The 20,437-nt window shown below is 40.5% G+C and overlaps 1 protein-coding gene across 1 annotated transcript in view; it reads left to right on the top strand.

Annotated features, from left to right (window-relative positions):
• Positions 1-20,437, top strand: part of Ptprt (protein tyrosine phosphatase receptor type T) — a 702,580-nt gene that overhangs the window by 510,013 nt on the left and 172,130 nt on the right. The window contains exon 12 of the mRNA XM_042694435.1: positions 16,029-16,065. Within this exon, the coding sequence (XP_042550369.1) occupies positions 16,029-16,065 (37 nt within the window). The remainder of the gene's footprint in view (positions 1-16,028; positions 16,066-20,437) is intronic.

Raw genomic sequence — 20,437 nt, 5'->3', positions numbered from 1 at the left:
TTTATCTCCCTCTTTCCAGAATGAGGTCTGCTGAATCTACTGTTCTCTGCATCCCCACCACCATTAGCCATGATTGTGAAGTTGAAAAGGACCATAATTAACGGTTGGATGCAAAACAAGTATGGTGAATACATGCAAATACCCATCAGAAGCCACCTTTTGTTGGGCAATGCTGTTATGCATGTTCTATTTATATAGAGAGAAAACTCTTTCCTTGCCATATCCTTTTCATCATGCAGGGGCACATTTAACCTGGATGATGCCTCTGCCAATTGCTGAGCTAAATAAGAGAAATATGCAGGAGAAGGGTGATTGTTCTCTTTCTTTTACTTCCTCTTCCAGCTCTTGAACTCAATTGCCTCTTGAGAGCAGTTGGAAGCCAGCTACTGTATTGAATAGGTCTCCATGTTACCAGGATAATCACTTTGTAATAATTGGGATCATCTAGGTAGGGCTGGGTTAAGGGAAATTCTCTACATCTGAATGAACTGGCAGCAATTATATTTAGTCTTGTCCAAGTACTGTGAAAAGAATGCTCGCACACGGGGGAGTTTTCTGTGACACTGTGGGATGGGAAGGGCTGAGAATGGAACGACAAACAGACTTGGCTTTGAATTGCAGCTGTTCTCAAAGACCTCAAGACGTACTGTGATTGATAACCTGTGTCTCATAAACTTAGTGGCTGTGGATGTATCAGCACTACAGTTGTAGTATTTATTCTCTTTTCCCTTTTTCTGCTTTGCTTTCCCAAGGGAGGATGGGCAGGAGTATCTTTAGTTGGAATATCACATTTTACCCATGAAAGAATGTATCTTCTGAACTCTGGGGGACCTCAGGACTCATGTCTGCACCCCAGATGTTGACACACATCTGACCTGTTCCAGGATTTCTACCTCATAGATTAACTTGTCACATATGGATACAGGCCTGCCACCTGTTCCTATTGAATCTTTTACATAATTAAATCTTATCTTATGGTTAGAAAGTTGTCTTTCTCATGTGGTTTCCTGATTCTCTGACTACTCAAATATCACATACAAAAATCTTTTGACACTATCTTGAGGTTCAGTTGAGAAACTGCAGCCAACCTCAGGTTGGCCTCACCTATCAGTGTCTGAGCCAAAAACAAGGAGGCCTCCAGTAACGGTTTTACTGAGTTGCCCCTGTAATTCCACGTCAGGAACATATTTCTGGATTTTATTAGCAGCCCTGTGGAAGTACAGGAATACTTTTCAGTGGTGCATTTGGAATCTAGAAATATTGCTGCAAACTTTCTATATCCTCTTCTGGCTCCTGCTTATCCCAGAGTCTGAGTTTTATGCCTGAGTTTTACAGTCTTCCTGCCCATGCCTCAAACTGATCCTCAGTAGATTCTGTTCCAAGGATCTCACCTTAACTTCTTAGGCATCTCTACTTCCAGGTCTCTCTTCTACCATTTGCACATTGTTCCATGCTCTTAAAAATCCTGAACTTCTTTTAGAGGCCTGTTGGGCCTCCAACTTCTCTCTCCTCAGGTAAGAAGGAAATTCCCTAAGTGTCACCTTGTACAAATACCAAGATGAGTTCTCCCAGGTTGCACATTTATTTTTGCACTCACAGTTCCTACAGATTTTATGATCATGGTATGGGACCTGAGGGAGCAAGAACATTTTCCTTCCCATGCAAATATACTTTACATTCATTTGGAGAAAGAGATGAAGGTTACCTAAATGTTGACAGCAGATAATCTTCTCAGCCTGGGCCTTGAGGCTTTAGTGCTCAGACCCCAGTCCCAAAACTTCTCACAGAAATATCAACCTAAGCTTCCCTATGCTAGGGTCTCTACCTCCAACAGGCCCCTTCAAAGTTGGTTCCCCATGAACTCTAGACCCTGTCTAATTGCCTCTAAATAGCGAAAAAGTGTAAGGTTTGCAAAATGGATTCCTTCCTGTGTTTAAGAACTATCTCTGCCATTTATTAGCATGTGAATATATCTATATGCCCGTGTAAAAATGTGTATGCATGAGCATGTATACATTCCTTTTGTTAAAACTATCTCAAGGTCTTTTCTGTATGTGTATGTGTGCATAGGTGCAGATGAATATAAATGTATTCATATTGTATCTTTTTTCTTGTCAGGTGTGGGGCTTGAACTCAGGGCCTGGGCACTGTCCCGGAGCTTTTTTACTCAAGACTATGCTCTACCACTTGGAACCATAGTGCTACTTCCAGTTTTCTGGTGATTATTTGGAGATAAGAGTCTTAGGGACTTTCCTATCCAGGCTGGCTTCAAACCATGATCCTCAGATCTCAGCTTCCTCAGTCGCTAGGATTACAGACGTGAGCCACTGGTGCCCAGCCATATTGTTGCTTTTGACTTGGCTCAAGGATTTTATAATAGAAGAAAGGGAATAATTGAGCCAGAGATCTAGTACAGTTGGTCAATGGATTGGTGTATTATCTTTCGCTCTTGGACTTCTGATAGGCCAAGGCAAAAATAGAACCTGTGCCACGGTTGCATAGCTTCTCCCATAGAACAGAAGGAGTCATGCATGTTTTCCCTAACACCAGAGGGAAATTTATCACATTTATACTTCTACAACGGACTCTGAGGAGATACTGGCCAGTAATACAAGAACATTTTTGCTCAAACACTCAATTACTCCTTTTTATATCAGTCTGTAGTAGTCTGAGGTTACAGTATTAGAATTTAATGGAGCCATTTGCACTCATGGATTCTGTTTCTTGAGCTATAAAATGGCATTAATTCTACTAATTAATGTTATTAAATAAGATTAATGGATTGTCAAGTTTGTTTCACCTCAGCATTTTTGATGAATATGCCTAGCATGTGCTCTTCTACCAGCTTTAGGCAAGTGACAAGCCCTCAATGTCTCTTCTTGTTGGGAAATTGTTGATTATCCAAGTGTTGGCTTTATATGAATGTTGATAATATTAAATGATTAGATACAGGAAACTTGGTTGTGTGTTTGCCATGCCACAAGCGCTCAATGTTGACCACCATTACTAGAATAACATAGGTGTCTTACATGGGGAAGGGTACAAAGATTCAATAAAGGATCAATAATCAAAACCCAAGGACCAGGAGTAGACTTTTAAAACCCATTAATCCAACTTGAATATGAGGAAATAATTCAAGAAGGGAGTTCGAAAATCTGTGAAGGAAGCTCAGGGATAAGAGTTGGCACGTGGGATGCATAAAAGAGATGGAGGGAGAACTGGGAAGAGTGGGCACAGGGGATGTATAATGGAGATGGAAGGAGAACTCAAAGGAGGAGGCAACAATGCTCAATAGGAAATGTACTCATCACCTTGCTTATGTAACTGTAACCCCTCTGTACAGAATGTTTACAATTAGAAATGTACAAAAAGAAAGAGTTGGCACATAGGATGTATAAAGGAGAAGTGAAATTTCAAAGGAGGGTGGAGATGCCTGCCTTAGAGATGAGCGGAAACAATTCTTTCATAGGTCCCCCTTGGCAGCTGAACTTGTCATTGTGTGTGTGTGTGTGTGTGTGTGTGTGTGTGTGTGTGTGTGTGTGTGTGTGTGTGTGTGTGTGTGTTAACGTTATGGCTGCCAACATCGAGAACTCATTAACTCAATTAATTGGGCTCTATGAGAGATTGATGGAAATAATACGCACTGGATTCTTTAAACGTGAATTGCCATTCCTCTCCAAAATTATCCCCAAGTTTTTCCTGGCTCAGTAAAGTTCCCAAGATCATTCACCTTGTACATATAATCATCAAGTTCTATTTGATTTACACTATAAAATTCTCCTCAGTCTACTATTTTCTCATCTCCAGTGTCACCATTTGTAGTTTTGTATGCCACTATCTCTTGCCTACCGAATTTCAACTATCTCCTTTTATTCCCACATCCTTCACTGCCAACCTGAATCGTATTCTCCAACACAAAGTGTATCCTCATTGAACACGAACTAAATGGGGCTCTGAGAAACTGTGATTTAGAGAAGCACATTCCCAAAGCCAAAGTCTGAGCTGAGCTTAAACCTTTGGATGAATATGGTCAAAATAGATTGTTGGCATGTCTGAAAAGAGACCATTGAAACCTTTGAAATAGTTTGAGGAAAGGGCAAAAGAGTAGAGAGAGTGATACACTAGGGGTGGGTAGAGTGATTTGAATACTTTGTAAACATGTGGGGAAAGGCAACAATGAAATCCTCCCTTGTATGCATATATATGGTTTACACACACAAAGCCATACATACGGTTCAAGTTTATAATCCTAATCTACTTCGGAGACAAAGATGTTGAGGAAAGCCCAGACGAAGAGAAATTTATGGGACCTCATCTCCATCAAGGGGTGGGAATGGTGGTATTAGGATAGCAAAAGTAGGAAGAGATCACAGCCCAGGCAGTCTTAAGCAACAAGTGAAACCCTGTCTCAGAAATAACGAATGCAAAAACAGTCTTGAAGGCATGGCTCAAATGGCGGAGTGTCTGCCTAACAAGCACCAGGCCTTTAGTTTTACTCCCCAGTGCCAGTCACCAATAAATCGCAATAGAGCAAGGCAATATGGCCCCAAAACATTACATGTGTATATGGAAATGTCATGATAAAACTCCTTATTATGTATAATTTGATATGTACCATCAAGTGTTAGAACTACAAGAAAATGCAGTTAATCAGTTCTGTACATTTAACAGACTCCGTGCTCAGTGTTAGCTCCACTAAGTGGATTTGTAGAATATTGCAAGACTGGGAGCAGCAGGCATCCCTAAAAGATCCCAAAACTCCCACTACACCCTCCCTTTTCTCTTCCTTCCACCAGACATGGCCAGCTTCAATCCCCTGCACAATCTTAAAACACCTGCTGGCCTGCCGTTAACATCAACAAATAATGAGAAGCGGTACTAATAACAATTATCATAATAAATTGGCCTTTGATTACATCTGTCACCTGAGAATTTCAAAGGCTTTACAAACATCAATTAGTAATTACAGCTCCACTGATTGCTTACAGAGAACAGGGATCACTAAGGTCAGATAAGCTGTGCAGGTCTATATGAAGGACAGCTCCAGTTTAGGCTGGTTCAGGCTCAGGGGATCCTGGCTTGTGATGGAAAGTTTAACCCCCCCTCCATGCTGTCCAGAGCAGCCATACCTCTGACATCCCAATTAAGGGATAAGCCTTTGGGTTTTTTTGTTGTTGTTGTTGTTCTTACAGCTAATCCATTACCCAGGTACTGAGGAATGGGAGGCCTGGATTGTAGTCCTGGCAGGCAGCTTGTAGATGGTTCATTTACTTTCTCATAGCAGAAAAAGGAACTCCAGTATGGAAATGACTTGCCTAAAACAACAACCATAGCTTAAACCCAATTCTCCCATTCTTCCATCAGTATTTGTTTACCCAGTAAACTTTTGCCTTCATTAGTTAGGTTGAGTCCCTTCTTCTATAAGATAATCTTCCTTCGTGATGATGATAATATCCCAGCAGTCATTTATGAAGGGCTTGCTCGTAGTCAGTGGGGAATACACAGATAAATAAGATATAGCCTTGTCCTCAGGGAACTCACAGTCCAGTAAAAAGACATTCATGAAAACAAATGCATGCAATAAACTAGATCAAGAATCTCTGTGGCAGAATCCCAGGCCTTCAGCTATCAGCTCAAAGGGGGAGGTACTTGGGGAAACCTTCAGATATAGTGACACTGGAGTTGAATATTAAATCTGAGTGGGTATTTGCCAGGCAGGCAGTGGAGCAGGACAGGGTGCATCATGCAAAACACAAGGTTGGACAGAAGCTCAAAGAATGAGGACTCTGTGATCCACTCAGAGAGATTTAGTCAGGTTCACTCCAGGATATGGACAGAAAGCCACACAGAGACCAGACTGGACAATGAGGACTTCTATATTATCATACAGGAAAGCCTGAAACTTATTCTGATGAACAAAGGAAAATGATTACGAAATGATCTTAGTGACAATTCCAGTAAATCGAGATCATTTTATTACAAGTATAAGATACAAAGTTGTGTTCATCCTAGTGAGATGTATGGAGTGAGTCAATCCTCTTCTACCTGTGAGATCACTGTGGCCCAGATGGACTAAAGAATTTACCCCAGATCACTCACCAATGAAAAACAACACTAATGTGTGTTGAATGCCTAGTTTTATGAATTATTTAAGGCATATTTAATATGTGTAGGTACTATATAATCAGAGACAAGAGAGAAGAGAGAGATCTTCTCTTATCTAGTCTTTATATTCTGGTGGGGAACATGGAAGATGACTAACAAATACATAAAGAATTTCTATAGAGTGATGTGTGAGAATGTAAAGTAATGACATGATAGAGGACAGAGGGAAAAGCAACATTGAACAGACTCATTAGAGAAAGCATCTTTAAGGGAGTGACATAGAGCAGAACTGGAATGGGAAGGAGGTGGAGATGTCAAGGCATCTTAGACAGAGGGAAACAGCAAAGAAAAAGGCCCAGTGGTTAATGTAAGGTCAGCATGTTGGAGAAACCTATGATCAACAAAGCTGGGACAGGTGGTAAGGAGGAGAAAGAAAGGATAGCAGTATGGATTGAGTAGCAGGATCAGGATCAAGGGGCAGATTTTGAGGTTTGTGTTTATTCTATTGTTAAGCCTTAGGGAGTTTTAAACATTCATGGTGGGAGCTCATTTCGGTAATTTAAAAATTATAGATAATCGGTGCCAGTGGCTCACGCCTATAATCCTAGCTACATATGGGATCTGAGGATTATGGTTTGAAGACAGGCTAGGAAGGAAAGTCCTAGAGACTCTTGTCTCCAATTAACCAGCAAAAAGCCAAAAGTGGAGCTGTAGCTCAAGTGGTAGAGTACCAGTCGTGGGTGAAAAAAGCTAAGCGCCAGTCCCAGTTCAAGCTCCAGGATAGGCATCAAAAAAAAATCTTACGAGGAAAATGAAAGGGAGGGAATGCCTTGTGGAAGTCCAGAATGGATGCAGGTGGAGTTGTCAGAAAGCTACTGCAGTAGTTCTGTCAACCATTGCAACAAGGAGATGTACAAGAAAAACTTTACAACTTTGGCCGGCAGGAGGGGGTGGGGCAGAGATGGGAGGGCAGGAATGGTAAGGGGAAAGAAAGGAGGAGGCAACAATGCTTGATAAGAAATGTACTCATTACCTTGCTCATGTAACCCCCCTGTATGGTATTTTCACAATAGAAAAACCTTATTAACAAAAAAAGAGAGAGAGAGAGAGAGGCTTATACAGCCCTACCCTGATGAAATCACAGCTCTGTGAAGTAATGCCAGCTAGGGTAAGTCCCCCTCCAGTGGGGTCTTCATTTGTCAGTGATTTTCTACCTCTTCTTACATGCTCATCTCATCATATAAATTTTAATGTCCACTTATGCAGCTCCATAAAAAGTCTGTTAGTAATTTTACTGGGTTTACAATAAATTTATGCATTAATTAAGATGAACTCATCTGTTTAAGACATTGAAGTATCTTATCTGAGACCAAGGTCTATATATTTGGGCAAATCTATTTTTGTGTCTTTTGGGAATGCTCATTTTCTTGGTGACAGACTTTGGAAACTTCTGCTTGGTTTTTCATGAAATACTTGGTCTTTGTTGCTGTTGTAAATAAGACTTTGATACCATTGCATCCACTGGCTGATTGATTGTATACGTGGCCACTATTGATTGACTTCGTACATAAATTATTGTGGCTTTTGGTGCATAGATATCCATAACTATTCTACAGTTTGTTGAGTGTAAGTCTTAGCATTAAAAAGTCCCTCACTGCTGGGTGCTAATGGCTCATGCCTGTAATCCTAGATACTCAGTAGGCTGAAATCTGAGGATTGTGGTTCAAAGTCAGCTTGGGCAGGAAAATACATGAGTTTCTTATTTCCCATTAACTACTAAAAGCTGGAAGTAGAGCTGTGACTCAAGTACGCTGTACTTGACAAGTCCTGAGTTCAAGCTCCAGGACCAGCATACACATACATACACAGCTTCTTTTAGATGAATTCTTATATGAGATCAGGAAACTACCACTGCTTTCCATGTCTCTTATTTGTCTACTTTTTTCTTTCTTGACATATCTAACATTCTTTTCTTTCTAACATTGCTGTAGGTATGGCTTTATAACCAGAAGGTGTTTGAGTTTTGATCTGTGAACCAATCTGAAATCTTTTTAACTTAATTCTGCAATCTAAATCCATTCACTAATTCAATAGACTGGTGTGCTGGCTTTCGACTCCATCATCTATATTTAATATCATAATTGATCGTATCAATTTTATAATATTTGCTTCTGTGCTTTGGTAACTCTTAATTTAAAATTGCACTTGGTATTTGTGAGAGAAGGGTTTTTTGTTGTTGTTCTAGTCGTTACCTTTTTTCTTACATTTTAAATTCTTTGAGTCTTGTCTCTCCTTGGCCAGCCTTTGGCTGAGTGCTGGCTTGTTTTAATGGTGTACATTAGTTTTCACCTGTTGTCTTACAGCAGTGAATCATCTTCCCCTCCTCTTTCCCCTCTTCTACTCTCTCATCTTGAGTTACACTATTTCTGCATTGTCAGAAAATAATGACATTTGTCTGGTCTGCTTTCAACCATGCCCTTATCTGAGCCCTACATTTGCAATTAAGTTTATTAAATGCTTGCCATCCGTCCCTTTAAAATCCTCTTTTAATTAACATAGATCAATTATACACATTAGTGGGGTTCAGCCTAATATTTTAACACACACATCCAGTATGCACTGATGAAATCAGGCTAATTAGCCTTTTCCTCTCCTTACCGTTGCTGTACATTTAGAGACTTTGAGTTTCCCTCTTCTAGATCCTCCCAAAATATATAATAATTAATTCTGAGCTATAGTCTCCCCACTGTGCTACGGAGTACCAGAACCTATAACTTCTATATCTTGGTACCCAATGTTTGACTCTCCTTTGCCCTCTCCCCACAGCTTTCTTTGCCTCTAGATATCACTGTTACACATTGAAATCAACTTCCCTGTGGAAGAGAACAAATCTATCTCTAAGGACCTGGCATTTCTCTTCATGTAACAACCTCAAGTTGTATTTGTTGTGGGGTGAAGAATTTCATTTCATTCTTCATTATGGCTGAATACTTCTCCATTATATATACAATGTGGAATCTATCTGTCTGTCTGTCTGTCTGTCTGTTGTCTATCCATCTATCTATCTATCATATTGCCCTGTTCCACTCATTTGTTGCTGGACAGGTAAGCTGAGGCTGTGCCTTGTCCATTTTGAGTAGTGCCACAAGAAACATGGGCTTGCTTGCATCTCCTCGGAATGCAGGCTGAATCCTTTTCCTCTGGATATACCTGGAAGCCCACAGCTGGCTGATCTATGTTTCAGGTTTCTGAGGAGCTTCCACAAGGTTCCTCACAGCGTCTATTACTCATTTACATTTCCACTGCCTGTATGTATTAATGTTTTACCTCCTCAGCCTCTCTGGCATTTTGAAATAACAGACCTTCTAATTGGGATAAGATGACATATCCCTTGTTGCTGTGATTTTTTATTTTCCTGATGGTTAATGATATTGAGCAGGTTTTATATTTATTGACTCATTTCTTTTTCTTCTTATGAGAAGTATCCATTTCAACCATGTGTCTAATTTTAAGTTGAATTTTCTCCTTAATTTTTTTTCAAATTTCTTTATATATTCTAGATGCCAATCATTTGTTAGTTGAATAGGTGGTCATGTTTTTCTCCCATTTGCTAAGCTGTTTATTTAGTCTCTTGTTTCCTTAGCTGTGTAGAAGTTCTACGTTTTACATAATCCCAGTTGTCTATTTTTGCTTTTGTTTCTTGTGTTTGAGGGATATATCAAAATAAAATCAGTGCCTACACTGGGTATCTTCATGTGTTTCTCTTGTTTTATTTTTCTTCTAGTAGTTGCAGAGTTTCAGATCTTATGCTTAGATCGTTAGTCCATTTTAATTTGTTTTATCTTCATCATCATCAGTCATTAACAGTACCAGAGAGTTACACTGTAACAATTCTGTAAGTGCGTGCAGTGTACTTTGAACAAGTTTACCTCCTGTGTTATATTCCCCTCACCCCTTTTGTTCCTCTCTACTTTCAAACAGTATTTGGTGGATTTCTTTATGCTACCTTTATACATAAAATACTTTGAACCTCTTCAATCTTTTTACCATCTTTTACCCCTTCTCCCTCCCTGGCTTCCCCTCCCTCTCATCATTTCCCCGTTATATCCATGTCCCATTATCATCCTCCTCACCATATTAGACCCAGGTCCACTTATGAGCAAACAATGCAATATTTGGCTTTGTGAGCTGTCTCCAGTTGTATCTGCTTTCCCGCAAACAGTAGAATTTTGTTCTTTTTTATGGCTGAATAATACTTCCTTATGTGCGTATACCATCTTTTCTCTGTTCATTCATTGTTTTGGGGGCACCTATGGTGATCCCACAATTTAACTCTTGTACATGGTACTGTGACATGCACATTCGCCCTTGTATCAGCTTCGCATCAGATAAAGGGTTAATATCCAAATAACTCAAAAAGGTAGCTAGCAAAGGAACAGACAATCTAATAAATGAACAAGAGTATTAAACAGACAATTCTCAGAGTACAAATGGCTAAAAAACGCTTCCAAAAATGTTCAACATCACCTTTTATTAAATGGTTCCTTTGGGCATCTTGTAGCTCACTCTTTCTGAGACAATTTTGGTTTATTCTTTCTTTCCTGAAATAAATCAACTTTCTTTTCATCTCCCTGAATTGTTTGTCCGTTTTCATTTTTAACTTGTGCATTTACCAAAATGGCTTTTCCCCTCCCCAGGATATTTAATTCATTTTAAAGTATTGGATTACTTTTGTTTTCTGCTTTTGTGTGATTGTTTTCATAATGTGGTAAGCGTCCATCAGCCGTAATATTTTGTTTTTCATTTTATGAGGGGTTTTTTTTTTGGTATAGTAACTTTATTAAATCCCTTCCTTTTTTATTTCATAGATTTAATACAGCTTCCAGAATTCACAAACACACTCTATTTCCACAGGATCAGGGAGGCCAGTATTTTAATGGATGATGTTTTTGTATCATGGCAGATGAGTAAGGGTTCCCAGGGTTTTGTTTTTGTTTGGCTCTGAGTTCAAAACCCAATGCTACCAGATTTTTTTTAATGGAAATACATAAGATATGCGAAGAGGGTAATTTTTGGAAAGCAGATAGCCCCTCCTTATACCCCCTTAGATATTCCTTCAGGGATTGAAACATGATAAGTGAATGAGTCCCACTGAGGACAGACAACAGCTTAGGGATCGGTGCATCAGTGCAATGCAAGGAAAAGTCCCAGAGAGTCAGGCTGCAGAAAAGCTGCCCTGAGGACTATTTGAAAACTGTGGGATCATAGCTGATCCTGCTCCTCTTTAATCGATAATCCAGTGGGACAGTTGAGCAAAAATTGCAAGTATTTGCTGAGTCCCTAGGACTCTTGATTACATTGCAATACAGTTTAACCTAACTCATCCTGGATGATAGACATCAGCTATAGAAATACTTGATGCCTTGCACATTTAACATTGTGAGCTCTCCCCCTGAAGAATATCCTGCAATTTCAGTCAATAGTTGAAGGATGAATGGCTGGATTATGGAATAAGTCAGACTTGGCTTACTCTAAAATGGAGGTTAAAAGTAGATTCAGGTATGAGGCATTCTTGTAAATAAGGCAGCTGATACCTTGAAAACTATTTGCATGAGGTAAAGTTAAGAAGTGAAGTGGAATTAAGGAGGCAGAATACTGTAAAAGCAGTATAATGTTGGCAATAACTGAGAGAAGTATCAGCATTTGAAAACAGCCTTTGAATACCCTGCCTTCTCCACCAAAATGGCGTGCTCTACCTCTTTCTCTGCCAACTGATTGATGAAAGAATTGAACCCTAGAGAGGGCCTGTGACTCGCTTGATCTTGCACAGCACCAGCAGAGCCTAGAACAGAATTAAGTCTCAAAAAAGGCACAATAGTAAGGTGACATATCTGTGTGAAGATTTTCACAAGTGGAGTGGGAAGCAGAAAGTAAATGGTTTTGAGGTGATGAGAAAGTGAAGTGATATGTTATTATATTATCACCTATCATAGATCTATTAGTACACTATAAAGGGGAACAGAAAACGTACCTTTTTTTTTCCTTTTCACAAATTCTTTTACAATCTGAGCACAAAGCAAGTTCTAATTTCCTGCTTATTGATTTGAGTCGTGACCTTAGACATATGCATACTGGTCAGACTGTCCATTTGATAGAATTCACAATAACTAGCACCTCCCTCTTTTGCTCGCTGACAATTCAATCACCCAGAAGGTCAAGAGAATAACTCAAGGCTTTGTTATTCTATGCCTAATTCTAACCAACAAAGACAAATCTCTTCTGGAATTGAAGCTGTCAGGAGCTGAGGAGAAAGTAAACATGCCAGTGTCATGTTTGTGAGAGTCAGGAAGCTTCAGCATAATCAGACATGCACTCTTGATTATAGAAAACAGACTTTAGTCAGTGTTGAGGGAGGAGCCTGGGCATTCTAGAGCACACCTGTAGAGTAAACTGCTCAGGAAGGGGTGAAGCAAGGATCAGGATGGTGTGTCAAGGTCAATCCTGGGAAAGTTGGCTTAAGACCCTATCTAAAAATGTTGAGAGCAAAAGAACTGGAGATGTGGACAAGGAGTATACTACCCCGCTTCACATGCTTGAATTCAATCCCTACTACAAAAGGGAAGAAGGAGACAATGAAGGAGGAGACAGGTGATAGTGTTACAAAATGGTTTGTTTTCCTGCATGAACCTGTAGAAGACATACTTATAGGGATTCTTGAAGACGCAATGAGCAAAAAAGAAAATGGCAGTAGAATAAAACACTTTGAGTATCCAGCATTTTTGTCAATGAGAATGCAATTGGAAGAGAACATTCCTATAAGGTTCCCTTTTGCAGGAAGGAAGTGGTGAGACGGAGCCTGGAAGAAATTTCCAAGATTTTGACAATATTCCATGTTTTGATCTGGGTGCTGGTCAAAGTGTATTGAAGATTAGTATTCTTGTCTGTAGGCATGTGATACTTCAAATGAACTGTGAGACTTTTATTAAGACTTAGTATAATAGAAGTAAAGATAGATAGAGATAGAAGATATATAAAGAGAGATAGAGATAGATGCTCTATTTCTTGAGCCACATCTCCACTTCTGGCTGGTTAATTGAAGATAGGAACCAAAGGAAGGGAATCCAACCAGAGTATAAGAATTTCTTTTTTCAAGCATAAAGAAAAAGCCCTCGTTTGTTCACTTTTACCATTATTTGCCAGTTTAAACTTATTTATAACAAATTTGGAGGGAGCATCACATTTAGGGAGTTCTCCTTTATATGTGCCTTATTTTAATTTTTCTTCCCATCATCTGGAGAGTTTTCTTTTTTTTTTCTTTTTCTTGGGGAGGGTGGGGTCGGTCGTGGGGGCTGAACTCTGGGCCTGGGCACTGTCCCTCAGCTTTTCAGCTCAAGGCTAGTGCCCTACTACTTGAGCCACAAGCCACTGCTGGCTTTTTTTTCTGCTTTTGTGGTGCTGAGGAATAACCCAGGGCCTCATGCATGTGAGGCAAGCACTCTACCACTGAGCCACCTTCCCAGCCCTGGAGAGTTTTCTTTTACAGAAACCTTTTGCTTTGAAATGAAACACGGTTCCGATTTCATATGAACCTCTCACATGAATGCTTCATACTTTTGAAACATGATTTTTTTGTATTTTTTAATGTTTTTGAATTTTCTGTTTTAGAAAATGAAGCAATTATATCATGCAAACAGAACAAAAAGAAATACATGTTCCTAAGAACAAGCCATGCTGACCCAACTTTGTCTCTAAAGAGTTCCTAGACTGGTAGATTAGTGGGGGGGGGGGGGGGGGGGGAGGAAAAAGACAGAGTATCAGCGTCTGAAATGAATTTGACCCTCTTCTCAAGTTACTGTTGTGGAAAAATGGATGCCATAAGCAATTGAGCACTGGAGGAGAGCTGAATGCACAAGCAACCAAGATGATTGCTTTCTAGTTAGTTCAAAAATTCTGATGTTAACCTAGAGGAAAAATTCTAGTGTATGTCTCAAGATTCCACCATTGCCATTATATTAGTGATCTGGATGAAATTAGAGGGGAAAAAATTCAAAAAGTCTGCAAGTGGTGGAGCATATGATTGGTGACTGAAGAAATCAAATCAGTCAAAATTTATTTTTCACACAAGAAATTGCCGTACTCAGAATGGTAAATCTGATTCTGTACTTGAGCTAGGATGTTGGCTGGGCTAGGAAAACATTGGTAGTCTAAGCAATCATGATTGCAATGGACCACATGGAGACTCCAGCTTCCTCTCCTGCTTCTGTACATTAAAAAAACAAAGTAGCATTGTTAACCCCTCCCTTGTTGTTCTCCCATTATCCCTTCCTTCCCCACCTCCCTCACTCAATGCTCTACAAGAAATGTGCTCTTTGCCTTACTCATGTAACTGTAACCCCTCTGTACAGCATCTTTACAATAAAATAAAATTTTTTAAAGAAAAACAAAGTAACCAGTGGCTCAGACCAGTAATCCAAGCTACTCAGGAGGCTGAGATCTGAGGATAGTGGTTCAAAACCATCCCAGGCAGGAAAGTTCTTAAGATTTTTATCGCCAATTCAGTATGCAAGCAGGGGAAGACTTTCTATGCAGATAGGAATTAGAATCAGAACCACTGAGGTACCTGTGGGGAGCTCAGTAGTTGGGCTCAATAGAGGTAACATTTTCTAGCTTCCAGAAGTATGCATGAATAAAGTAGACTCTGCTGTTAACATTACAATTTCCTCTTGGCTTCTAGGTGCACCAAACATGGTACAGTCATGTGACTGGTTCTAACCAATGAAACAGGAATAGAAGTGAAAGTGTGGCTTATGATTCAAGGCATTTGATTGCCAAAGCCTGACTCTTTGCGTTCTCACTCTCTGAGTTGAACTTAACAGTCTTGGTCTTTGAGTGATTAAGAGTTTAGCATATTCCCTAACTTTAGCCCTCACCTCTCCAGATACAGAGACACACAAACATATTGGGCATGCATGAAGTTTGAGCAGAAAATAAGCTTTTGTTGTTTTTCTGAAGTTGATGGGTTTTATGGCTGTAACACAACCTTTTCTATCCCAAGGAACACTCAGACACAGTGGCTCCTTATGAGCAAGTGTGCTACTAGCAGCACCAGAGTCTGGGGAAGTTTAGGGCTTGATGCCTCATACCCTTCCATTCTTTATTTCCTTTTACTGGCATCACCACATTACATTCCCACTGTTGTTAGGGACATTATTTGGCCAACTGGAATTTCCCACTGATTCCAGGGCCTGTGGGAAATGGCTCCCAGGAATGTAGGCTAAGATAGCTCGCTTCCCAAGCATGCTTCCCTGTAACTCCATTTCATGCTTGTCAATATCAAAAAGTTATGGATCCTGCTCAATTGAGGAACAGCCAACAATGACTAGAGCGTTCACCCAGCAAAGATTCTGTAGCCACACAAACACATACACAATGCCATTCATGAAGACTGGGAGGTCCCCTAGAAAGGGGACCTTTGGACAGTGAGCTTTGCGGTTCTGATTCTTACACATTTCACACAGGCTGGACTATCGCCAAGTATTCTTTCAATCTGTGCAGGTACATATCCTGCTTGTAGCCAGGCTTCCTAAGAAGGTTCTTGCTCCACCTGCTAACTCATGTACCCAAGTACAAAGCGCATCACCAGATACCACTACATATGCACTGAGAGTGGTTAAGCTTTTGGGGTACTGGAAAGTATCTAAAATGTTTATCAAGTCATTCTGCCTGGGAGAAGGAAGCCTGAGAAGCAATAAAAAGATGAAATTAAAAAGTTATCCCTATGGGAGAAAACTAAAGGACAAATTTTAAATTATAATTTAAAAAATATGCACGCATATGTATAAATATGTATATATATTTTCTTTATATAGCAGTCTTATATAACTAACAGCTAGTTAACTGTGCCTCATTTTTGTTGTTCACAGGAGACCAAAATCAACTGTGTTCGTCTGGCTACAAAAGGTATGTTGACACATAGTTGTCTGTCTTTAGCCCTTCTTCAACAATATAAATATTTCCCTTCAGCCCCACAGCAAAACTTCTGGCAGTCATGTCTAAAATCAAGAGACACTGACATTTTCACTAGGGTCTTTACATCTAAGTTATACATCCTATGTAGTATCACAGATGCCTAAAGCATAAGAGCTCAAAATCTATTCACTGGATGAGTGGATAGAGAGAGTAGTGGATGGATGGATGGATGCATGGATGGATACCTGGATGCATAGATTCATGGATGGATGCATGCATGCGTGGATGCATGAACAGATGGGTGCATGCATGCACGCATGCATAGTTGCATGGATGATGGATGGTCTTATATGTTAGTCAATGGACTGATGAATATAAACTCTCCAAGAGTATTCTGCTACACATTTTCATTATACTCAGTTCTATGTTGATGTGGATGTTTTTCTTGAAGCATGCCTATTAGTCCCATCGCTTGGGCTTTGTACCTTATTCAATTGGTACATGGGTTTCATATATGAGGTGATTAGTGTTGGTGCCTTTAGTAATGAGGAAACAAACACTGCATTGCTCTATCATTGGTATTTTCAACACTTATCCTCCCTCTCCCCCCCAAAAAAACGAAGGCAGCATTGTTCAGGCTCATCACTTTTGTTTTCCTAATTATAATTGAATTGCCTGGCTCTTTCAATTGCTACATGTTTCTGTTTATTACTCTTTTTAAAAAACAAAATCAATGAATGGTTTGTTATCATTTAACCTATTACAAGGTTGAATAGTTAGAAATCGGGTTTATCTTTTTGTTATAGAATTGATATTTTTCAGCAACCACCTTCCCCTTCATACAATACAACACTGGCTTCTGTTTTCTGTATTTATTCACCAACACACATAATTTCATGGATTGCTTCTAAGGATTTATAAACTTATAAATATTAATATACATATAATCATAGATAATAAACTATACACAAGGGCAGTACTCGGGTTTGTACAGATATGTCTGTGAATATATAGACATATGCACATGAATAACTGAGCAAAACATATGTACATATGAGTAAAGGACATAGAGAGTAAGACACACAGAGAAAGAGAGACAGGGACAGCCAGAGAGAGAGAGAGAGAGAAAGAGGGAGGGAAAGAGGAGTAGGAGAGAGACAGAGACAGGCAGAGAAAGAGGGAGAGAAGACTATCTATAGTTAGTTGACAAAGCATGCACCAAAATCTACCACCCATGACTTTTTAACTCTAAAAACATCAGCTAAATATGTAGGCACCAAGGGGAAGATGGAAGTGGAAGGAGAGGATCTAAACAATACGACTCACTGTGATGAGAAGCTCGTAAGTTGTTGAGGCTGGCCTGTTCCCTCACTTGGTTCCCTCCCTGGAACTCAGACGACCGGATGGAAAAAGATAAAACACTCTTCACGAGGCAAGGAGAATTGATGGCCTGCAGACAAAATGACGCAAATCACAGGCCTTGGCAGACTTTTCCACTGAGGAAAATGGATAATGTCGAAGGGAGAAGACCATCAATTGTGTAGGCCTGGGGCTGGAGACAACAATCAGGATAACTGGGTGTCTGCAGCATCCCACTTCAACAGGAAGCCAGAGTGGAATGGAAACAGAGGGAAAAAATGTCCCCATGGAGAGGCACTCTAGCTCCTCAGCAGTGTTTCACTCTAGACAAGGGCTGGCCAGTGTGATCAGTGGTGATCAGCTAGAACAGCCACTCATTCAGGGTCATTATGACTTGACCCTCAAACCTGGCATCCATGACATTACTCACTTGGTTCCCATTTAGTGCTGCCTGGTCAGGTGGATTGCAAACTTCCCAAAGCCACTGTAACAAAGCCCTACAAACTCAATGACTTCAGCAATAAAAACTCATTGTGTCGGAAGTTTTGGAGAGATCAGAAGGCTAATGTCAAGTCCCTTGGATTGACTCCTGGTGAGGACTGTGGGAAAGAATTTGTTCCGTGTATTTCTCAGAGCTGCTGGACATCTTGGCATTCTTTGGCTCGCAGAAGCATTACTCAGTTCTTGCCTTCTCTTCACATGACATTGTCCTTGTATATAAGTTTGTACCAGGGGCTGGGAAGGTGGCTCAGTGGTAGAGCGCTTGCCTTGCATGCATGAGGCCCTGGGTTCGATTCCTCAGCACCAAAAAGAAAAAAGCCGGAAGTGGCACTGTGGCTCAAGTGGTAGAGCATTAGCCTTGAGCTGAAGAGCTGAGGGACAGCACCCAGGCCCAGAGTTCAGGCCCCACGACCGAACTCCCCATAAAAAAGGGTTTACAATAAGTTTGTGTCCAAATTCACCTCTTTTATAAGGATGCTGTCCATTTTAGATTAAGGGCTTACCCCTACGCTAATAGGACTTCATCCTGACTTAACTAATCATAATTATAAAGACTCTTTTCATCAAATCGGGCTATATTTCAAGGTATAGAAGGATGTAACTGAGCACCAATGACTCACATTTGTAATCTTAGCTATTCAGGAGGCTAAAATGTGGAGGATCACATTTGGAGGCAAGGTTAGGCAGTCTGCAAGACTCCATCCCCAAAGTAACTGACAAAAAGCAGGACTAGAGCCATGGCTCAAGTGGTAATGCACTAACCAAGCAAATAAGCTAAGCAAGCATGAGGCCCTCAATTCAAATTCCAGCACTGGCCAAAAAAGAAAAAAAAAAAAAGAATTTGGAGAGGGGGTCGGCAAAATTCAGTACCTACCAGGACCTGTGCAGATAGAAGCAATGTTCATGTGACAACCAGTGTAATTGGACTATGCATCACCCAAAGTGTAATTCCAGTATATGTTTAGGTGTGCAAGAAATGGAAATCATTCTGTCAGAGAGGGCCACAGAGCCGGGGCAGAGATTCCGATTTGACTCTTGTTTTCTAGTAGAAGCTGTAGGAGACATGGTCTGTTGAAGTGATAGTGGACAGTGTGTAAATACAATGGCTGTCCCTTTACATCACGTTCTGGGTGGGCAGCCTCAGAGCCATTCTGAAACTCCCTACAGTCATAAAGCGTTGGATGCTGACTGACTCATCGTGATTTTGGTCACAGGAAGGGCCAGGATTCCTGGGACAGGCACCAGAACCGTCTGCTGAGAAGAGCTCTGAGGAAAGGCTACTTCATCTCTACCCCTCTCCAGTTTCTCAATCAGATTTACCATGGAAGGACATTTTTTCCCCCACAGCTGATAAGTAAAACATACTTGCCCACATGAGTAAGTGCATTTGGACCCAGTCTCTTGTAATAGTAAAGCTCAGAGACCCTGCAGATTTTACTTGATCTCTCGGAAACTTCCCTGCATCATATTTACAGGGATCTTTGTCTGTTCATAAAACAACTTTGAACACACGTGATCTGCTGCTCACCCTGGTATCTGGATAGTAAAAGGAATGAGTCCTGTTTCAGCCTACCATATTACTTACTGCATAAGAGGGTTACTATACCCTTGGATGGAGGGAGTAGCAAAATGTTTGTGGAATTGCCTCAAATCCAAGAGCTAAAAAGATCATCTCAAAGCCCTTTGACTGGCATTGTCTCATCCTGGGAAATAGTCATGCTTACAACTGGAGAGAGAATATTGTACCCAGTTGGTAAACAAACCTTATCTTTTACTTTATTTAAACTTAAAACTATGATTTGGACTTTGAAAGGAAAGCAGTAGAAAATCAGGGAGCACAAGGGATCCATTTAAACTTTAGGTCCTCCTTGTGCAGATACACTAGGAACCATGAGAAAGGCAAGTCAGGACACCATTGAGCAGGTGGATTCTCCATTTGGAAAGAGCTAGAGGGGCTCAGGTTGGACATATGGACTGGATATACTCAAAAGTGATTCTTGGGAAAGAACAGTGTGTGGAGTGAGAATTTGGAGGTGCTGGAGCTCAAGGAGCTAAAACCATCCTTCCTTTGAGAAGCATCATCCCATCTGGTAGGAAACACTCAACGCTACCACTTCTAAAGGAGATGAGTCAGTGCCCTGCCTAGGGCGGGGTAGGCTAACAAGAAAAATAGCCTCTGAACTAGTTGCCCCATTCTAGACCCCTGCCATTCAGTTGTTCTTGAAGAAACCAATGTCAAGTTCCATCCAAATCTACTCTACTTACCCATGATTCTCTTCTACCCCTCCATACATTCTTCTGTTCCCGTTATCTTATCCACAATCCCCGCCTCCACCACTCCTCCCGATAGTACATCTGCTCCTTTCTGACCATCCAGGCCCTTCCAGGCTTCTTTCTTCATATTTACTACATTCCAGCCCCACTGGACTCCTTTCTGTTCTTCAACTACATTGCACAGCTTTGAGCCTCAGAATCCGCCATATATAGCATCTTTCTTAAGAGA

The sequence above is a fragment of the Dipodomys spectabilis genome, unplaced genomic scaffold, assembly GCF_019054845.1.
Source record: "Dipodomys spectabilis isolate Male_0828 unplaced genomic scaffold, ASM1905484v1 ptg000175l, whole genome shotgun sequence".
NCBI classification, from domain to species: domain Eukaryota; kingdom Metazoa; phylum Chordata; class Mammalia; order Rodentia; family Heteromyidae; genus Dipodomys; species Dipodomys spectabilis.
Note: the sequence above shows the minus strand (reverse complement) of the source record. Positions and strands in the feature narration are given on the sequence as shown.